This window comes from Carica papaya, chromosome 8 (assembly GCF_054855325.1).
Source record: "Carica papaya isolate Zhongbai chromosome 8, ASM5485532v1, whole genome shotgun sequence".
NCBI classification, from domain to species: Eukaryota; Viridiplantae; Streptophyta; class Magnoliopsida; order Brassicales; family Caricaceae; genus Carica; species Carica papaya.
In genome coordinates, this window is record NC_142316.1 from 6,425,890 (window position 1) to 6,443,311 (window position 17,422).

Below are 17,422 nucleotides of genomic sequence, written 5' to 3' on the forward strand. Positions count from 1 at the left end.
AAATTCAATCAGTTTTCCATCCAAAACAGGATGTTGAAGTGCTGTCAGTTTATCTACAATCCCTTTAACATCACTAAATAGGTCTCTATAGAAAAATTTTTCTCACTTCAAGTTGTGCAATTGTACACGTAACTGCTGAATTTAAGCCTCTGATTCGAAGGCATAGATGGACACAAGTTTATTCCATGCTGCTCAGCTGGTTGTTCTGCTAACCAATCGAGGCAGGACCCCTTCAAAAACTAAAGTGACGATCTAGCTAAGGACAATCTGATCCTGTCATTTTTGGAGTTGAAACATAGGATTTGGTGTACCATCTTCAAGCATTAGTGATAGAATCGTCTTACTTTGATCAAGATGACGTTCTAAACTGCAACCAGTTACCATGGGCAAAAACTACATTTTCCATGTTAAAAAATTTGTAGTGGTAAGTATAATATCCAGACCTGAAATCTAGTCTGGAATCAATTTTAGCATTTAAAAATAAATAAAAAATTATTTATAAATTAATTTAATTTAATTTTTTTTGAATTTATTGAAAAAAATTGGTTATAGATGTAATTGAAATTAATTTTAGAAAAAATAGGTGAAAATTTGAGTTTCTAATGTATTTTTTAAAGAAAAATTAGAAATATTGGGTCAAAGTACAAATAGAAAAAATGGTGCCATGTAGGACCACCCAATCAGTAGCCCCAACGAATCGGAGAACGCCGCGTGGCAAGGCACACTGACATCAGTGCCACGCGGGATGTCATGCAGACGATCCGCATGCCACGTGATCGGATGGCCCATGATCGATCCTGCGTACGTTGACGGCCCGAATTTGTTTACCCCTTAAGTGCGATCGGATAGTCGAGATCAAATCGCGATGGATAATCCATATCCATTTTTCCTTATACGCGATCAGACAGACGAGATCAATCACGATAGATAGCCCAGATCAATGCGGGATAAATATAAATATCTCGCATAACGTGAGAACCCAAACCCTAGCCGTCAACCTCTACTAGAGAAGAAAAGCCAGACGCTGAAGAAGTAGGCCGAACGCCGACCGCCACCACACTGGAGCCACCGTCGATCACTGAAAAAGGTAAAAATTCTCCTTATCCGCTCGAAATTCAATTCTGAGCACCCATGTGGCTAAATCAAAGCAAAAAAGACAGCGGGTGTGCAAAAAACTGCGGGCAAAGCCACCACGACCAAAACTACAAAACCCCTCCGATGAGCCCCTTCCTGATTCCCGTTTCATATGATTTTTTGATCATTGTATTCATTATCCTTTTCTATGCATGTTAACTGAAGAAAGAACCTCAGCCGCGAAGGAAGACCAGCAGAGCCGTCGCACCTAGGGGTCCCCCATGCCGGTAGGTTTGATTTTTTGTGATTTTTCGGACAACTGAAGCCTCTAATATATTTTTTTGCAGGGATACGACCAAAGTGGGCCAAAATCAGCCAGGCCGAGGTGAACCGCAGCTGTGGACGGTGGAGACAGCGCCGAAGCACGGCGACGATGCCATGCTGAACACCAAAATTGGTTAAAATGAGTTTTAGACACTGATTTTAAATTTTTGGGGTATTTTTAGGTATGTGACGAGTGTTTTGGATTCCGTAAAAAAAATTCAGAAAACTCGGTAATTGTTAGGAGACATAGTAGGCAGTGCAACATCTCGAAACACCGATTCAGGTAAGGATCCCTCATCCCATTCTCTCTTACAATAAATCGACGCTTAACGGTGTATAATTTTGTATTTTTATGAAAAATAAAAAAAAATCCTAAAAAAATAATTACATGTTACTAGTGGAGCCGGAACCGGTTAGTGCACATTTGTCATGATTCCTAGTTTATTTTCATGTACTGCCTAAATTGCTCACTATTGCATTGTGCATGCTTACATTGATAGTTTTTATAACTTTTTCGATTATCTGGATTAATTGGTTCCTTCCTGCATGATTTATCTAGTTATCTGATTATCAGTTATTAGTTATGATAAGTTTAATCGCTTGCTTAAATATCGTTTTATTGATTTGTGAATATAAAATGAGATATTAATATTACATGGTTGATTGTTATGTTGATGGAAATCATTATATAAAAGACTTACTGGATACTCGGAAAAGGATGGACGGGTCCGATATATAGAGAACCCTACCGTGAACGTTACCTCAGTCAGACGAAGTTGGGAAGTCCCTTACCAATAAGGTTTGGGAGATATGGTTCACCCTCATATCGAACGGGATATTGAGGTGGTGGAATATTTGGCGCCTATTACAGGACGGGATATGAGGACGGCCGATTAATTATTTAATTGGATATTGGGTTCACGAGTAGGGGGCATCCCTATGGACTCCCAAGGATACTGGTAAGTGGGTAAAAATAAAAAGTGATCATCTCTTGTTATCTTATATGTGAAGATAAAAAGTGTATGAATATAGGCCTTCATAGGTTATTTTTGAAAAAACTTGTTACATAAATACGGAATAAATAGTTTTCTTTATGTTAAATAAATGTATATTAAATTAAGGGCTCAATTAGTTATTTTTCTAATTTTTACCAATTTTTAATTTTTCATATCTATTATTAGTATGATATTCTTATTGGCTAGTGTAGCTCACCCCTTCATTAACTGTTTTAGATCAAGATGACCAGGATCCAGATCCCGATCAACAAGAGGGTTGTGAGTAGTTCACTACCCGAACTCCCTTCAAATGCTAGTAAATGTCATCTTAGGATATTTATTTATTTGCTTTTCTTTAATTACCATTTGTTTTTTAGAATGGACATTCTCGTATTCCTATTTGGCATTCTAAATTGTTGTGTAAGCAATGTAAACTCTGACTCTATTAATCGCTTCCGTATTTAATTTACGAGTTTATTTTCATTTAAGTTCCGAACCTTTACAATACGTTTAACTGTTAGCCGATGTGAAATATTAGGTGAAATTGAAAAAGGAGCAGAAAAGCTAGCGATGATACAACTGCAACAGCCATGGAGGCATCACTATTAACGGTGTGGCTTTGAGTGGAAGACATGGTGCAACTAAGGTTTTGGCTCTGATGCCATAGAAGATTTGAAGACTTAATAATATTCTATTAACAATAGTGAATATTTATACAAGAGTATTCTAGTAGAACTATGAAAATATAGATATATTGTTTTCCTAAAATACAAAAATTATTATAATAGAGTTTACCTAAAATAATGCAATTATTATAATAGTATTTTTCTAAAATACTGCAATTATTATAATAATATTTTCTTAAAATACTGCAATTATTATAACGGAATTATATTCCTTATCAAATAATAGTTAATAATTACGTTTGAACATATAAATAATTTGAATTCTACAAAATTTAACATGTAAATTATCTAAATTAGATTGCTTAAAGTTTTTTTTTTAAAAAGTATTATTTGTTTTAGTATATGCAACTTTCACAAAATTTCTTCTGTCTATAATTTTGTTATTTTATTTTAAAAAATTAAGCTTTATTTTAAAAAATTTTTATTTAAAATTTTTATTTTTATTATAAGATTTTAAACTGAGTTATTCACGTATTAAATATTTTAAAAGTATGACTATATACGCGTTTAAAATAATAAAATCAAGAGGACTAAAATTAAATTATACATATTGAATCTAAAAGATCACATAATGCAATATATATAAAACTATAATTTATCTTTATTCTCATTTTTCTTAAAAATTTAATTTGCTTTATTACGTTCTTATTTCATTATTAGTAAATACTATTATTTGTCTAACATATGTTAGTTGTTAGATTCAAAAGAGATTAAAGGTAAATTTATTTTACGTAATCTTCACAATTAAACTTGGTCTATCAATTATGCCGGACAAAATTAATTTATCAACTAGATATAAAAGACATATACATAGTTCATGATACGAACATTACGTATAATTTAATTTGTCCGTTACTTATCCGCTTTTTTCAATTTTTTAAATCATTAAAGTATTCTTTGAATAATTTTAAAAACAAACTCTCAACAAATTTTGTATTTATTTGTGGAATATGACATAGTCATTTAAGTCTAAATTTCGAAACATATATACATATATATATATATATGTAACTAGTTGCATGAAGGAAAGAAGAAAAAAATAAAGAGAGAGATATATATATATGAAAAAAGTTGGGGATTCTTGACTTGGGTTTAATGAACACGGGAAACAACTTAAAAAAGTTTAAAGCTTCTCTTTGCTCACGTTTCCTGGTATGCACATGGGAAAGCATTCCAAGAAATAAAAGAAAATAAAAGCTTTTGAATTTCACTTTTGTACTAAAGAATTTATTATCAACTCAATCTTTGTCAACCTGTTAAATTTATTTCTTTTATTATTATTATTATTATCTTTATAATTACTCTTTATATTTTGCTATCATAACAAATATAATCTTTGTTGAATTAATTTCTTTAGTTTTACATAAACTAAATACATATATATATATAATTTATGTTTTATTACTATATAATTTTTTCATCGTAGAATTAACAATTAAAGTTAAAATTTTACTATTGTCTCGTCTTAAAGAAAAAAAACAAACTAAAATTATTAATATTTTTTAATCACTTACAAAAAAAAAAACTAATGATAATATTTTATTTTTTTATTATTAATATTTAATAATAAGACGGTGAATATTATTTTTTATTTTTAATAATAATTTTATTATATTCTACTACATTGGATAACAATATTATATGAGTTATCATGTAAAATCATCTTTGATTTTTTTCTATTGTTCCCTATTTGTATATGTAATAGAATGGAATATTAGAGGTTTTTTTGGGAGTACATATACAATGAATTCTATTTCTTTTTTTGTACGACACAAAATAATTTTAACATATTTTTAATTAAAAAAAGAGAATATTAATAAAATAAAAATAAAAAATAACATTAAATAAGTCTCACCTCTCTTAGAGAGGGAAATGAATAAATTGTTGACGTTGAAAAATTAGTAAACTCTAAATAAAACAGTAAATTCGATAGAAAATTAGATTTTTTTTTATACTTTCTTTTTTTATTTTTCAAAAAAATTAGGTTATTAAAAAAATTAGAATTCAACATTTTATTTTACTTTTTTTATTATTTTGTTTCTATTATTTATAAACTATTTTTAATGAAAGTAAATAAATAATCAGATAATATTTCACAGATAATTTTACAAAGAATGATAAATAAGGCAAAGAATTTTTTTCACATTCTTTTACATATTTTTGTAAGAGTTTAATAATAATATTGTGATCTCAATCATAAAATTAAAAAATTTATATAATTTATAAAGATATATTCCCTTATCATATCATATCATATTTTCTCAATGTAATGTAACATATTTTTATATCATGAATTCCTCTGCTCTGAATATAAATTCTATATAATATATATGTGTATGCATCTGCCATTAGTTGTAAAGTGCCAAATGCATGAACAATTATCATAATTATAATCTACTCCATACTGCCAGAAAAAAAAAAAGAATAATAAAAATACAATGTAGTATACGAATACAGAGGTTGATTAATTATACAACGTAATAATATTATTATATACTATGAATCTCTCTTATTCTTAAACATAAAAATCATAATATAATATATTAATACAAAATATTTTATTGGAAAAAAAAAATAATAATAATAATAATAGTTATGGTCAAAAGGGAAGAATTATTAACCAAACAGGATCTAAAAGGTGGACGCCGACGCGCACAACTATACATCCGCGTTGAATTCTTGTCTGGTCTCTTCCAAATTGCCACCGCATTTTAAGCTTCAATCCCGTGCATAGCAGACTATGACATTATCATGCGACCGTATAGATAAATCATTCTCGTCCGTTCCATAACGACGATGAATATCCAAGGGTTGGGATATTTTCTGATATTATAATATACGGCGGTTTGTGACGCGAAAGTCCGTCAAAGGTGACATGTGTCACTTTGCTGGTTTTAGAGAAGCAGAATATCTTTGGCGGTGCCACGTGTCGAACCGGGAAAGGTCGAAGTTAAAACAAATATTTGAGAAGATCGAGGAACGTTCGCTTGTAATCATTTTTTTTTGGGATCAATAAATATTTTTAACTTCATTATATTTATTTTTATTTAATTAAAATTTAAAATTAAATCATAAAACCATCTTAGTTTATAATTTTCAAAACTTTATAAATTAAAATTTTTAAAAGACTTTTTTGGTATAATTGTTTTTTTTTTTTCCAAAAAATAAAAAAAAGGAAGCGTAAGTGGAATTTGTTAGTTGACATAGTAAGTATCAACTTCATTAATCACTTTCCTTAATGACAATAAGTTTGACGCCAAATGGTGGTTAATGGGAGATTATGGAAATACTAATCAATAATTAAAATTTAAAACATTTAAAATATGCTTTAATCAAAAGCTCCTAAGACTATCGCACTAAGAAATCAATTTGGCTTAAAATATAACTTGACTTTTCTTTATGCGTTATTTGAAGTTAATATTTTAAGAAGAAAAAAAAGTTTATTAAAAAAATTACATAAACACTAATAATAAAATAAATTTATAACAATTACAAATTTATAATCTTATAGAAAAAAGATGAAAAACACTCACAATTGGGAGATTAACTAAACAATTATTTTAATCTAGTATTTATGTAATATATATATATTGTAGTTACAATTCTTTTTATATATTTGTGACATACATAATGTAGTTCGGGGCATGCAACATGAATCATGTCATCTATATCCTGCCCGAGTTTACCATTGCAACAATATTGTTATTTAATTTTTAAGTGATTGATGGATATACACACAATATATTATATTATATATATATATATATGTAAAGCACATTACTTGGTCGGCCATTTTGATTAGCTTATTAAATTACTCAAACAACTTTAACAGACTTCTAATTTGGAATTCTTTCAAACACAACAAAACAAGAAGAAGAAAAAAAAGAACACATATAATATTCTGATTAACTTGTTACAATATTTAATTAAACCCACAAGATTCAACTTAGGGTTAATTGCGTTGGTATTTTGGATAAAATAAATAAGAAAAAGAATATTTTATTAATTATTTCCTTCGAATTTATGGGTAATTATATATACACATATATATCTAAAATACCAGAACTCAATTGACTTAAAATAAATTGTGAAGGGTAGTTTGGGAATTTCGGAAACACCTTTTTCTCAACTTACAGTGATTAAAACCAATTAAAAGTGTAATGCCAATTGGAAGTTGGAACTCCACCCAGTTTACGAAAAGAGAGAATTTTAGTTATTTTTCACAATAAGAAAATAAATCGGAAACAATAATTTGTTTCTACTGAGAGAAAGCCGTACACTATATATATATATATATAAATATAAAAGCAGTACCAAAAAATCAGTGGGGGAATTCACGTTCACACCTCTGCTCAGCCTAATATTACGGGACGGAGCAATCAGACATAGAGAGAGCGGGGGAGCGAATCACACCATTACAGAAAACAAAAGGAACCAACCAAACCATCCGACTCTCTCTCTTTCCCATTATTTTCTTTCAATATTTTCCGGGAAAATCTTTTGTATCTCACTTTTTCTTTTTCTTCTTTTTTTTAGTAAAATTTTGATAAATTTTGTGTTCGCCTCCCGGCCTTATGTCGTCGGGTGGTTCGAATAACCCCACCGGCGGGAGTCCCCTAGCGGCGGCGGGTCCTACCACCACAAGGCGACGAGTGGCGGATTCCCAGGACGTCTCCGAGAGACCTTCAAATTCCTCCGACTACCACAGTGTTAACACCGCCACCAACACCGTCGGTAATATTAACGGTAGCACCACGGCCAGTAACAGAAACAGCAACGTCAGCCTTTCCTTTGACTTGGACGAAGAGGACAACCCCAACGGCTCTTACTATTCTGCCCTAGGTGGTTCCCAACTCCACCATTACCAACACCATCCTGTAATCAGGTATCTGCAGTTTCGCCGGAAGACCTTGCTTTGCGTGCCTGAGGCTTGGCTTTTCAAGATCGAAGACTGCTGTCATTGGACGGCTGCCATGGCGCAGAGGTTGGGATCGGGGAGGAACGCTGGCCGGAGGATCCTTGCGTTACTCATGGTCCTTTTGGTTTTCTCTGTGTTTTTGAGGGTTTCGCTACTCACTAGCGGCGTCGAGGTCGAGAGGAAGAGGAAAGAGGTTATCAATATGTTCATATTGCAGGTTCAGCAGGATGGCTCATCCGTTCAACACGCTCTCGCCGAGAATCATGCCTCCTCTATGCCCAAACGTGTTTTGGAGAGATTGTCTGTAAGTGCACTTTAAATGGCATATAGCAATACAATCTCCATAAAAGAAAAACAATGAAACTTTTGTTACTCTTTTTTTTTTTTTTTTTTTTTGAACCTTTACGTTTTATCTGGTTGCCGAGAAAACTGAAAATAATAAAATTTTTGAATTCATCGTTGATCAACTTTTTTGCCTTCGTTAATTTTGCTGTTTATTTTTCTTTTGACCCTTTACATTGCTGACATCATTCTTTACAATGATTTGCTATATTCTTTTAATTTTCTAAACAAAAATTAAATAAAATAGCTTGTTTTTATACAATCACCATCTTCTTCTTCTTCTTCTTTTTCATCATCATCTTCTTCCATCTAGATTTCTATTGTTCTAAGGAATTTGAACGGTCAAGAACTGTTAGTGATATTTCTTTTGACTGAAATTAGTCGCTTTGGAAGTTTTTTCGCTGTGTCTTTGACCAACACAATTATCGTATATGGTGCCTCTTTTTTTGTGGGTATACTTTTCTAATAATTACTCGGCTGTTGCGTGTCCTTGCATGCCATTTGTCTGTAGATTCAAACATGAACAGTCATTGCACAGCGTAATTCCTTGACTTTCATCACTTGTAGGATTCTTTTATGAAATAGCTATTTTGAGGGTACAAATTATTCTACTTACACTAGTTTATGAATTTTGCGCACTGATTACAGACTCCAGAAATATGGATGAAACCCAACAGCGACAGTTATCATCAATGTATAGCTCGACCCAGAAAGCCACAAAGTATGTTCTGTTCGCTTCTATCTGCCTCCATCTTAAAAAATTACTTCTATGCTCTGATCTTCACAAAATATGAATGTTTTAGGAATGCGTTCCAAAACTAATGGGTATCTTGTTGTTCATGCAAACGGGGGATTGAATCAAATGAGAACTGGGGTAAGTTTTAATTCTTGATTACGGTTTGCCTACCCATAGGCTGTATGAGCTTTAGTTATTCTCAGGCTGATACATGAACGGTATTCTCAATTGGACATTCAGATATGTGATATGGTTGCTGTTGCCAAGATAATGAATGCTACCCTGGTTCTTCCGTTGCTCGATCATGAGTCATTTTGGACAGATCCGAGGTACAGTTCTCCCTGATTTTTGTTACCAAACCAATTCTATAATCCTGGTCCTGGATGCTATTTGATATTTTCTTATGGTAAGAAAGTTAACATTACTAATGCAGCAACTTCAAAGACATTTTTGACTGGAGACACTTTATGGAAGCATTAAAAGACGACATTGATATTATAGAATATTTACCTACCAAATATGCTGCGCTGAAACCTCTGGTGAAGGCCCCTGTTTCATGGTCAAAGGTCTGGGACTGATTTCTATTTGTACATAACTGTAGTTTTCTTTATTTGGCTGGTGAAATTGTATCTTAGAATCAGTTGTTTGTGTGCAGGCTAGTTACTACAGAAGTGAGATGCTCCCATTGTTAAAGCGGCATAAGGTGATAAAGTTTACACACACTGATTCACGTCTAGCTAACAATGGTCTGGCATCATCCATCCAAAGGCTGCGATGCCGTGCCAACTTCCAGGCTCTTCGGTACACTAAGGAGATTGAAGACCTTGGAAGGGTTTTGGTTGACAGACTAAGGAAAAATAGCGAGCCATATATTGCGCTGCACCTAAGGTACTGTTTCGTTGGCATTTACTACTATTAGCTTCTGTTGGTTGCAAAATTACCCTACTCAAGTCGAATAGTTCTGTTGCAGGTACGAGAAAGATATGCTTGCATTTACTGGCTGCAGCCACAACCTTACTGCAGAAGAGGCTGAAGATCTTAGAATCATGAGGTATAATGTTAAACATTGGAAGGAGAAAGAGATAGACAGCAAAGAACGGCGACTTCAAGGGGGATGCCCAATGTCCCCTAGAGAGGCAGCCTTGTTCCTTAAGGCTTTGGGTTACCCCTCGACTACAACTATCTACATAGTGGCAGGGGAGATATATGGCAGCAATAGCATGGCTGCCTTTCGTTCAGAGTTTCCGAATGTCTTCTCACATTCCACTCTTGCAACTGAGGAAGAATTAGAGCCCTTCAAGCCATATCAAAATCGTCTTGCTGCCTTGGATTACATTGTGGCAGTAGAAAGTGATGTATTTGTTTATACATATGATGGAAACATGGCCAAGGCAGTACAGGGGCACAGGAGGTTTGAAGGATTTCGCAAGACCATAAATCCTGACAGGTTTTTCTCCATATAATTTTGTTTTTGTTCCTACTTAAAACGTGGAATTTCAAGTTCGTGTAGTTACATGAAATTTTTATGTTTCAGACAAAATTTTGTTACACTGATTGATCAATTGGACGAGGGTGTGATGTCTTGGGAAGGATTCTCTTCAGCAGTTACGAGTCTACATTCAGACAGGCTAGGATCACCATATCTTAGACAGCCAGGCGAGTCACCCAGGCTGGAGGAGAACTTCTATGCAAATCCTTTTCCTGGTTGTATTTGCAACAGGTCTCAAGAGCAAACAAAGCTTCCAAGACCCACTCTGCTGGTTGGAACACAGAGATAGGCTAACGGTTGGTGAGAATATATGGTCTGGAAAAATCAGTGCCCATTAAAAAAGTTCTCAAAGTGAGTTTTTCACCTCTTCTGCTTTTTGCTCAGCCTGGTGATACTGTTACAGCAGCCAACAGTTCCAAGACATTTCAAGTTTTTCTCTGTTGATATAAAAATATACACGTTTCAGTTTTGGTGTACCATAGAGAAGGACGGACCAATTCAACAATTAGGGAAGTAGTGAAGTTGATGTACAATTCAGAGGCGTTAGTTATACTCAGGGCAGAGAAGTAGTTCATTTGTCCACTTCGAAGTTTAGTATTCATCTATTCTTTATTCTTTATTTGACTTATGTCATTGTCAAGTAAAATTCCCAATTAGACACCATTAACAAATTGGATGTACTTATTTTAGTTAATAGAAGATATTGCTACCACATGTTCTCATAATAAGATGTATTTTGTGGTCATATAAAAATTTAGTCTGCATCTTTTGTAGGGAGTTCTCTCCATGCGCGATCGATAACCTGAAAACAGGTTAATATAATATTATATATTTTTATTCATTTTCCTACTGGAATTAAAGTCGATTGCCCTTAGGGGCAGCATGATTGATTTGCTTAAATGTAAGGATGAAGAACATTAAGGTCAATCCATTTAAAGAAGAACCCAATTAAGAGAAATCTTGATTATGCAATTATGAAAGAGGGATGTGCTTGAACAGAGTGAGAATGCAAAACAAGCAGCTGAGCAAGTGGATGGGTTGAATGGGCAACTGCCCTTTGGACTATCTTTCTGCTTTGATAAGATTGAAGATTATAGGATAAATGCAGCAGATACGGGCAAAAGCATGCCAAAGACATTTTAATAAGGACCATCTACAGTACGTTAGTCACCCTAAGTGGTAAGACATTTTCAGAGTTGATGCCAGCGCTTGTTCCCCACACTGATGTAGCACAAGTGTTTTTAACTGGGTTCGGGCTAGATATTACAAATGCAAGTTTTCTTGTAGTCACTTCCACACTAGATACTATGCATGCCCGAGGGGTAATGGAGAAAGAAACGTGATAAAAATTTAGAGTAAATTTGGCGAAGCAGAGTGATAATTATCCTCGCATGTTTTGTTGGACTGAATATATCAAGTCTCTCATTCTGACAGTTAAACCTAAAATTCCACATCCAACTTGATTCTGTCCTGCAAGTCTCTCATTGGACAGGTAAACCTAAAATTCTACATGGAATTTGGTCTTGTCCTACAAGTCTCTAATCCACAACTAAACAAAAAATTTCATATGGAACTTGGTCTTGAATTTTAATATCCTTAATTAGAAACACTTTGATTACAAAGGCCAAATTCCACAATTAAAAAACATGTCATAACCAAATTTATCTTACCAAAGACTTTCCTCAAGATGGAATGAACAAATCTTGAGGCAACTAAAGTAGAGCGCACGTGACACATCGTTTTCTCAATATAAATTCTCACTACTATTCGCCAAAAGCAAAAGAATTTTGAACCTCAGGAGAAAATAATGCTGATAACAAAAATAAATTTGCACCTCGTTGTCTGCATGGCTTTTAATTACCACATTGATGGTACATAAACTTGTTCTTTCAGATTCTGTGTTGCACTTTCAGTAGGAAACCCTCTTACTGCGCCAATTGTCCACTGCGATATAATTCCTGCAGCAATGGCAAAGCGAAGCTGCCTCTCCAAAATATCTTGATCTTCAAACATTTCAGGGCAAGTGGCTAGTTTTCTAATTATGCCAGCAACCACAGCGTCACCAGAACCAGTCCGATCACAAGTAAAAGGGGTTATCAAAACATCTTCTGTTCCAACAACCACACCATCGAAAGAAGGAGCATAGTAATGAATCCGCAGTGTCCCATCCGTCACAAACAAGAACTTGAGTCCATCATGCCACAATGGTGATATTTCATCTCGGGTATAATGATAATAGTCTCGCCTGTTTTTAGTTTGCTCAAAAGTTTCAGCATAATATTGCGGCTGATAGTTTCTCTTTCTCTCATAGTACTCTTCATCAAGAAGAAATTCTAGTTCTTGCCTTGAAACTTCAATGATGTTTGCTTCATTCCAAGCTTTCTTGGTCAACTCCCTCGTCTCATTGCGTGATCTCCACAAAGGCAAAGGCAGATTCAGATCGAAAAATATGAGACCCCCAAATTTTTTAGACCATCTAATGGCCTTATAAAGAGTTGATTGCATGCAACGAGATGTCAAAACTTCTGAAGTGAAGTGAAAAATTTTAGCCTGAATCAAAGACATTCAGCCAATAAACAGATACCAGCAGTAAGAGTTAAATCATTGCAGTTGCTCAAGAATAAATTTATCTAACAAGAGAATAAATTTACTTCCAACATGTTCACTTGATTCTCAACCATGTGGACTCCATAAACAATCATGAAGTTACACCAAAGCAGAAGCCTATTTTGGTTCAAATCATGTTTCAATCCTAGTTAATTGCCACTATCAATTTTCATTAGTTTTGATATGTAAGATTAAAACTGACGTTTGAAACTATTTTATGTTTCAATACTATATTCCAAGTAAAAATTGAAAACTCCTTCAGAAGAACTTAAAGTTGGTTTTGAAAGTAAGACAAATATTTGTAATTCAGAGAAAAGCGAGTTCAATTCATAACTATGAATACATTAAATTAGGGTTTAGGGAACTTGAATTACCTCTTTGAGCACGGCGAGGTTCAATTCAGAACTAAGAAGCGAATCCTCTGCTGATTCCTTCACGGTCTCTGTTTTCATTTTCCCATCTTCGAATTTGATCTTCATGTAAGTGCATGAAGTCTTCACATTCTCATCGAATTTAACACCTCTGGTTTGCACCTTCTCTTTGTTCATCATCAACACTAACTCATTTCCCAAATCATCGTCCCCAACTTTCCCCATGAACGCTGCCCTTCCGCCAAGCCGCACGTGCGATATTGCCACATTCGAGGGTGGCCCACCTGGGGCCCTGCCAAACTCCGGCGGGTCCCATTGCAGCATCTTCCACTGCGAGTAGATGTCTGGGTGCATCTGATTGTCATGCACCCTCACCGTAGGAACAAACTCCTTCTGTACAGCACCAAAGCAGCAAATTAACGGAGGATATTCATACGGAAAATCCATGCCATCGTCGTAATCCCAGAGCTCCTCTTGTCCTTCTCGTCTTCCATCTTGGACGCTTGTTTCTTCTTTCGTGGCGTTTGCTTCAATCGAGCCATTGTTAACTTCGGTGTGTTTTGACCGCTTTGCTTTCTTCGCTTTAGTAGTAGTAGTTGAAGAAGAGGAGGAAGAGGTTTGCTTCTTTTTCCGGCCTCTCCGACTACGCTTTGGAGATTCAGTTGCTGCTCCATTCGTGTTTTCATCATTAATGGACGCTTTAGGTGGGTTTAATTTATAATGTGGAGTAAATCTCCGAGTCAATGTTTGTTGTATTTGCGGTTTTAGAGATTGGGTTTTTGTATTGATAAACAAAGAAGAGAAGTTGCTAAGCTGAGGAAGTTGAAGAAGTGACGCCATTGATTTGATGCAGAGTTAGGGTTTATCCATGTCGGTCATGGGTTTTTCGTCTGCTACATGAAGATTGCTAATCGGGTCGTCCAGGCCCATGTCATTTTTGGGTTGTTAAATTTTAATGTCCGTTGATATATCTTGATATTTTCTCAAGAGTAATATTAACCGTTAGATTGATGGAACTAAGAAGATGCTGACGTGGCCCAATAGTAAGAAAGCTAAGGAGGCAGAGATCCGCTACTTCCTGTTCCACTCACAAACCTTTCCCTCCTGCTCCAATGTGGAGGTTTTTCGTTTTTGTCAATTCGCTTTCTTTATCCTCCTTGTTCGTTTCTTTCAATTAGCAATCGACGAAAAAGTGTTTGATTTTAATCTCCTCTGGTATCGCGAAAGAAGCTATTTGAAGAAACAATCTCGTTGTTGTTTGCCCTTTCTTTCCAGGTAACAACTTCGGTCGTTTGTTCATCAATTAGCTTCCGTCTATTTGGGTTGAAGAATCACTTTGAATTGGTTAGGTTTCCTGTCTACTTTGACTGAAATACATGAAATTACTTCAATTGGATCACTTTATTTGTTGTAGAAATTGGTTTGCCCATTTGATATTTGCATTTATTCTGGTATTCTCTTTCTAGCTTGCATCAGATTCTGTTTCCATTCTATTTGAGGTTTGTTTCTTTATATGGTTTTTTTTTACAGTTTGGCAATTCTGGGTACTTTTTATTGTTCTTCTAATAAATTGCATTTTCGCTGTAACCGAGGTACTGGATTAAAGCATCTGATCTAGATATATTAGCCTCATCTGTTTGCTACATTAGTTATCTCACTGCAAACTGAGCAGCTTTATGTATTTTCTCCTGTGATGATCCTGAGTTGAAGTAGTGTGGTGGAAATCAGGAGTTTCAATCCTGCAACGGTGTGAGATTTGAGGCTGAGGAGTTAATAAAATTTCTTTTAGTGTTTGTCAACTCTTTCATCTCTATTAATGGACATAAATGCATGATTCAATTGGTAGTTAGGCCTTTTGTTTTAAAAATAAGTATTGAGTTTGAAATCCTCTTTGGGTTACCTTGTGATTAATCCATGTAGTTCTGATAATCTAGTATTATAATTTATACAGATATTGACATCTTAAGTTTTTGTTCTTGGATAAATATTCAACATTTGAATGTTTTAGTATTTAGCATCCCCGATCATTGGTGTGATGCAACAAGTACACAACGGACTGAAGTCATGAATGTCTAGTTTTTTAGAAATGGCTAACTGAAGCATATGAATTATATTTCCCCAATCCCTATTATTACCAGAGCCAACATATCTGCAATATGTACTGAGTTCTGGCCTTTGGTTCATTTCATGGACAAACTGAGGTGGAGCAATTATCAGCTAGAGTTCTGACTTGGACAGAACATAGGGGAGTTACCTTCTCATTATGTGGAGGTGGGATTTAGTAGATTAAATTGCATCCGGCGAAGTCATCGACCCCAACTGACAATCTATCACATTCTTATAGTGATGCAGAATCTCTGGATGCAAGTTTTAACAACTTTTCATGGTTCAGAAAAAGATTTTGCAACTGAGTCAGGAGAGCCAAGAATGATTCATCCAAAATAATAATGTAGAAGTTCTCGTATTTGAAGTACGATCAGTGTAATTCCTGTTTATCGCTTAATGTTGTGCTTTGCAGATTATGGGCTTCTGGACCCTGTTAGAAGGCTTTCTGCTTTTCGCAAATGCACTTGCCATATTGAATGAAGATCGGTTTCTTGCTCCAAGAGGTTGGACCTTGGCAGAAGTTTCAGGAGGTAGGAAGAATTCTCTCAAGGGACAGGTGATCGGACTGATACATGCATGTCAATACATGAGGTTGCCACTTATACTTTTGAATATTGTGACAATTGTAGTTAAACTATTTTCTGGCTGATAATGAACAGGTTAAGGGATGTCCATGGCTTTTGAGAACATTGATAACTTCTCATTTTGATCTAGAAGAGAACTTCTTTATAGTCCGGGGTTGTAAGTATCTACTATTGGGTTTTAAGGCAGGAAAAAAAAAGTTTGGAGATTCATGCTTGTTATGACTTTAAAACATTTATTTCCAGTAGATAATTTCTCTAATTTTACTTAGCTATATATATATATATATATATATATATATATATGCTTTTACACGGCGTCATTCAACTGGAATCATAACCTCATTAGTTCTCAATGTTGGCAAAGTCCAAGGGGGATTATATCTGGCCAATAAGAATTCCCCAATCACCTTATACCCATCTTTCTCCAGGCTCTTCCTCAGCTTGTTAACTTTCTCATTCACCACATCCTCTGTTGCCACTCCTGCAAACCTCACCACTCCATACTTCCTCTCCCCTTCCTCCCTTATCACCACTCGTTCATCCAGTGGCTTTGGCGCCTCCTCTGCTTTCTGGTACTTGGCAGGCAGTAAAAATTGCATTGTCACTGCCTTGTTCTCCCCCCCTCCACCGCCTTTTGTCACCACAGGCGCAGTCATGGCAATCTTCTCGCTGGTGGAAGATTGTGTTATGACAGGTGCTGTCATGGCAATCTTCTCGGGCTTGGCGTTCTGTGGATTCCCCAAGGCGCCTATATAGTTTGCCAACACCGAGAACCCACCATCTTTGTTGCCATTGAAATTTGATGGATGGTATGTGATCTCTGCTACGACGGAAGGTGAGTATTTGCGGATTTCATAATCGGGTGTGGATTGTATAAGTTCGTAGTGGGGTGTTTCAACGCTGATTTTCCCAAAAATCATGCCCATGTTGAAGAATCTGTGATTGGGTGGTTTAAGGTTGCTTAGCCTCGTAATGGTGGTGCAGTGCATATGCAGAGCACGTTCAAGGAAGGGGGGGATTTATGGAGGAATTGCATCTAGAAGTTTCTAGTGATAATGGAGTTTTCTTGCCGTTTTGCTTGGGCAGGAGGTTTTATGGTCGGAAGATGAAGACTGATTTATGGATGTTATTTATCCACGAGCTCTGTTTAAAGGTAGAGTTTTCTTCATGGTTCTTATTTATTCATATTT

General features: G+C 35.0%; 4 protein-coding genes across 4 annotated transcripts; 2 read left to right on the forward strand and 2 right to left on the reverse strand.

Moving 5' to 3' along the window:
• The first annotated feature begins 7,313 nt into the window (after positions 1–7,313).
• LOC110814287 (O-fucosyltransferase 19-like) lies at positions 7,314–11,405 on the forward strand. The gene is made up of 8 exons (XM_022041708.2): positions 7,314–8,301; positions 8,988–9,060; positions 9,143–9,213; positions 9,316–9,404; positions 9,509–9,641; positions 9,731–9,963; positions 10,046–10,522; positions 10,610–11,405. The coding sequence occupies exons 1-8, from the start codon at positions 7,654–7,656 to the stop codon at positions 10,851–10,853; spliced, it is 1,968 nt and encodes a 655-aa protein (XP_021897400.1). The 5' UTR covers positions 7,314–7,653; the 3' UTR covers positions 10,854–11,405.
• Positions 11,406–12,125: 720 nt separating this feature from the next.
• On the reverse strand, positions 12,126–14,460 carry FLN1 (fructokinase-like 1). The gene is made up of 2 exons (XM_022041657.2): positions 13,546–14,460; positions 12,126–13,114 (listed from the first exon to the last, which is right to left on the reverse strand). Exons 1-2 carry the CDS (start codon positions 14,380–14,382, stop codon positions 12,422–12,424), a joined length of 1,530 nt encoding a protein of 509 aa, XP_021897349.1. The 5' UTR covers positions 14,383–14,460; the 3' UTR covers positions 12,126–12,421.
• Positions 14,461–15,977: 1,517 nt separating this feature from the next.
• SOUL-1 (SOUL heme-binding family protein) lies at positions 15,978–17,302 on the reverse strand. Its single transcript, XM_022041658.2, has one exon. It carries the CDS (start codon positions 17,219–17,221, stop codon positions 16,550–16,552), a length of 672 nt encoding a protein of 223 aa, XP_021897350.1. The 5' UTR covers positions 17,222–17,302; the 3' UTR covers positions 15,978–16,549.
• On the forward strand, positions 16,064–16,438 carry LOC110814252 (uncharacterized). The gene has a single exon (XM_022041659.2). It carries the CDS (start codon positions 16,064–16,066, stop codon positions 16,295–16,297), a length of 234 nt encoding a protein of 77 aa, XP_021897351.1. The 3' UTR covers positions 16,298–16,438.
• Positions 17,303–17,422: the final 120 nt, after the last annotated feature.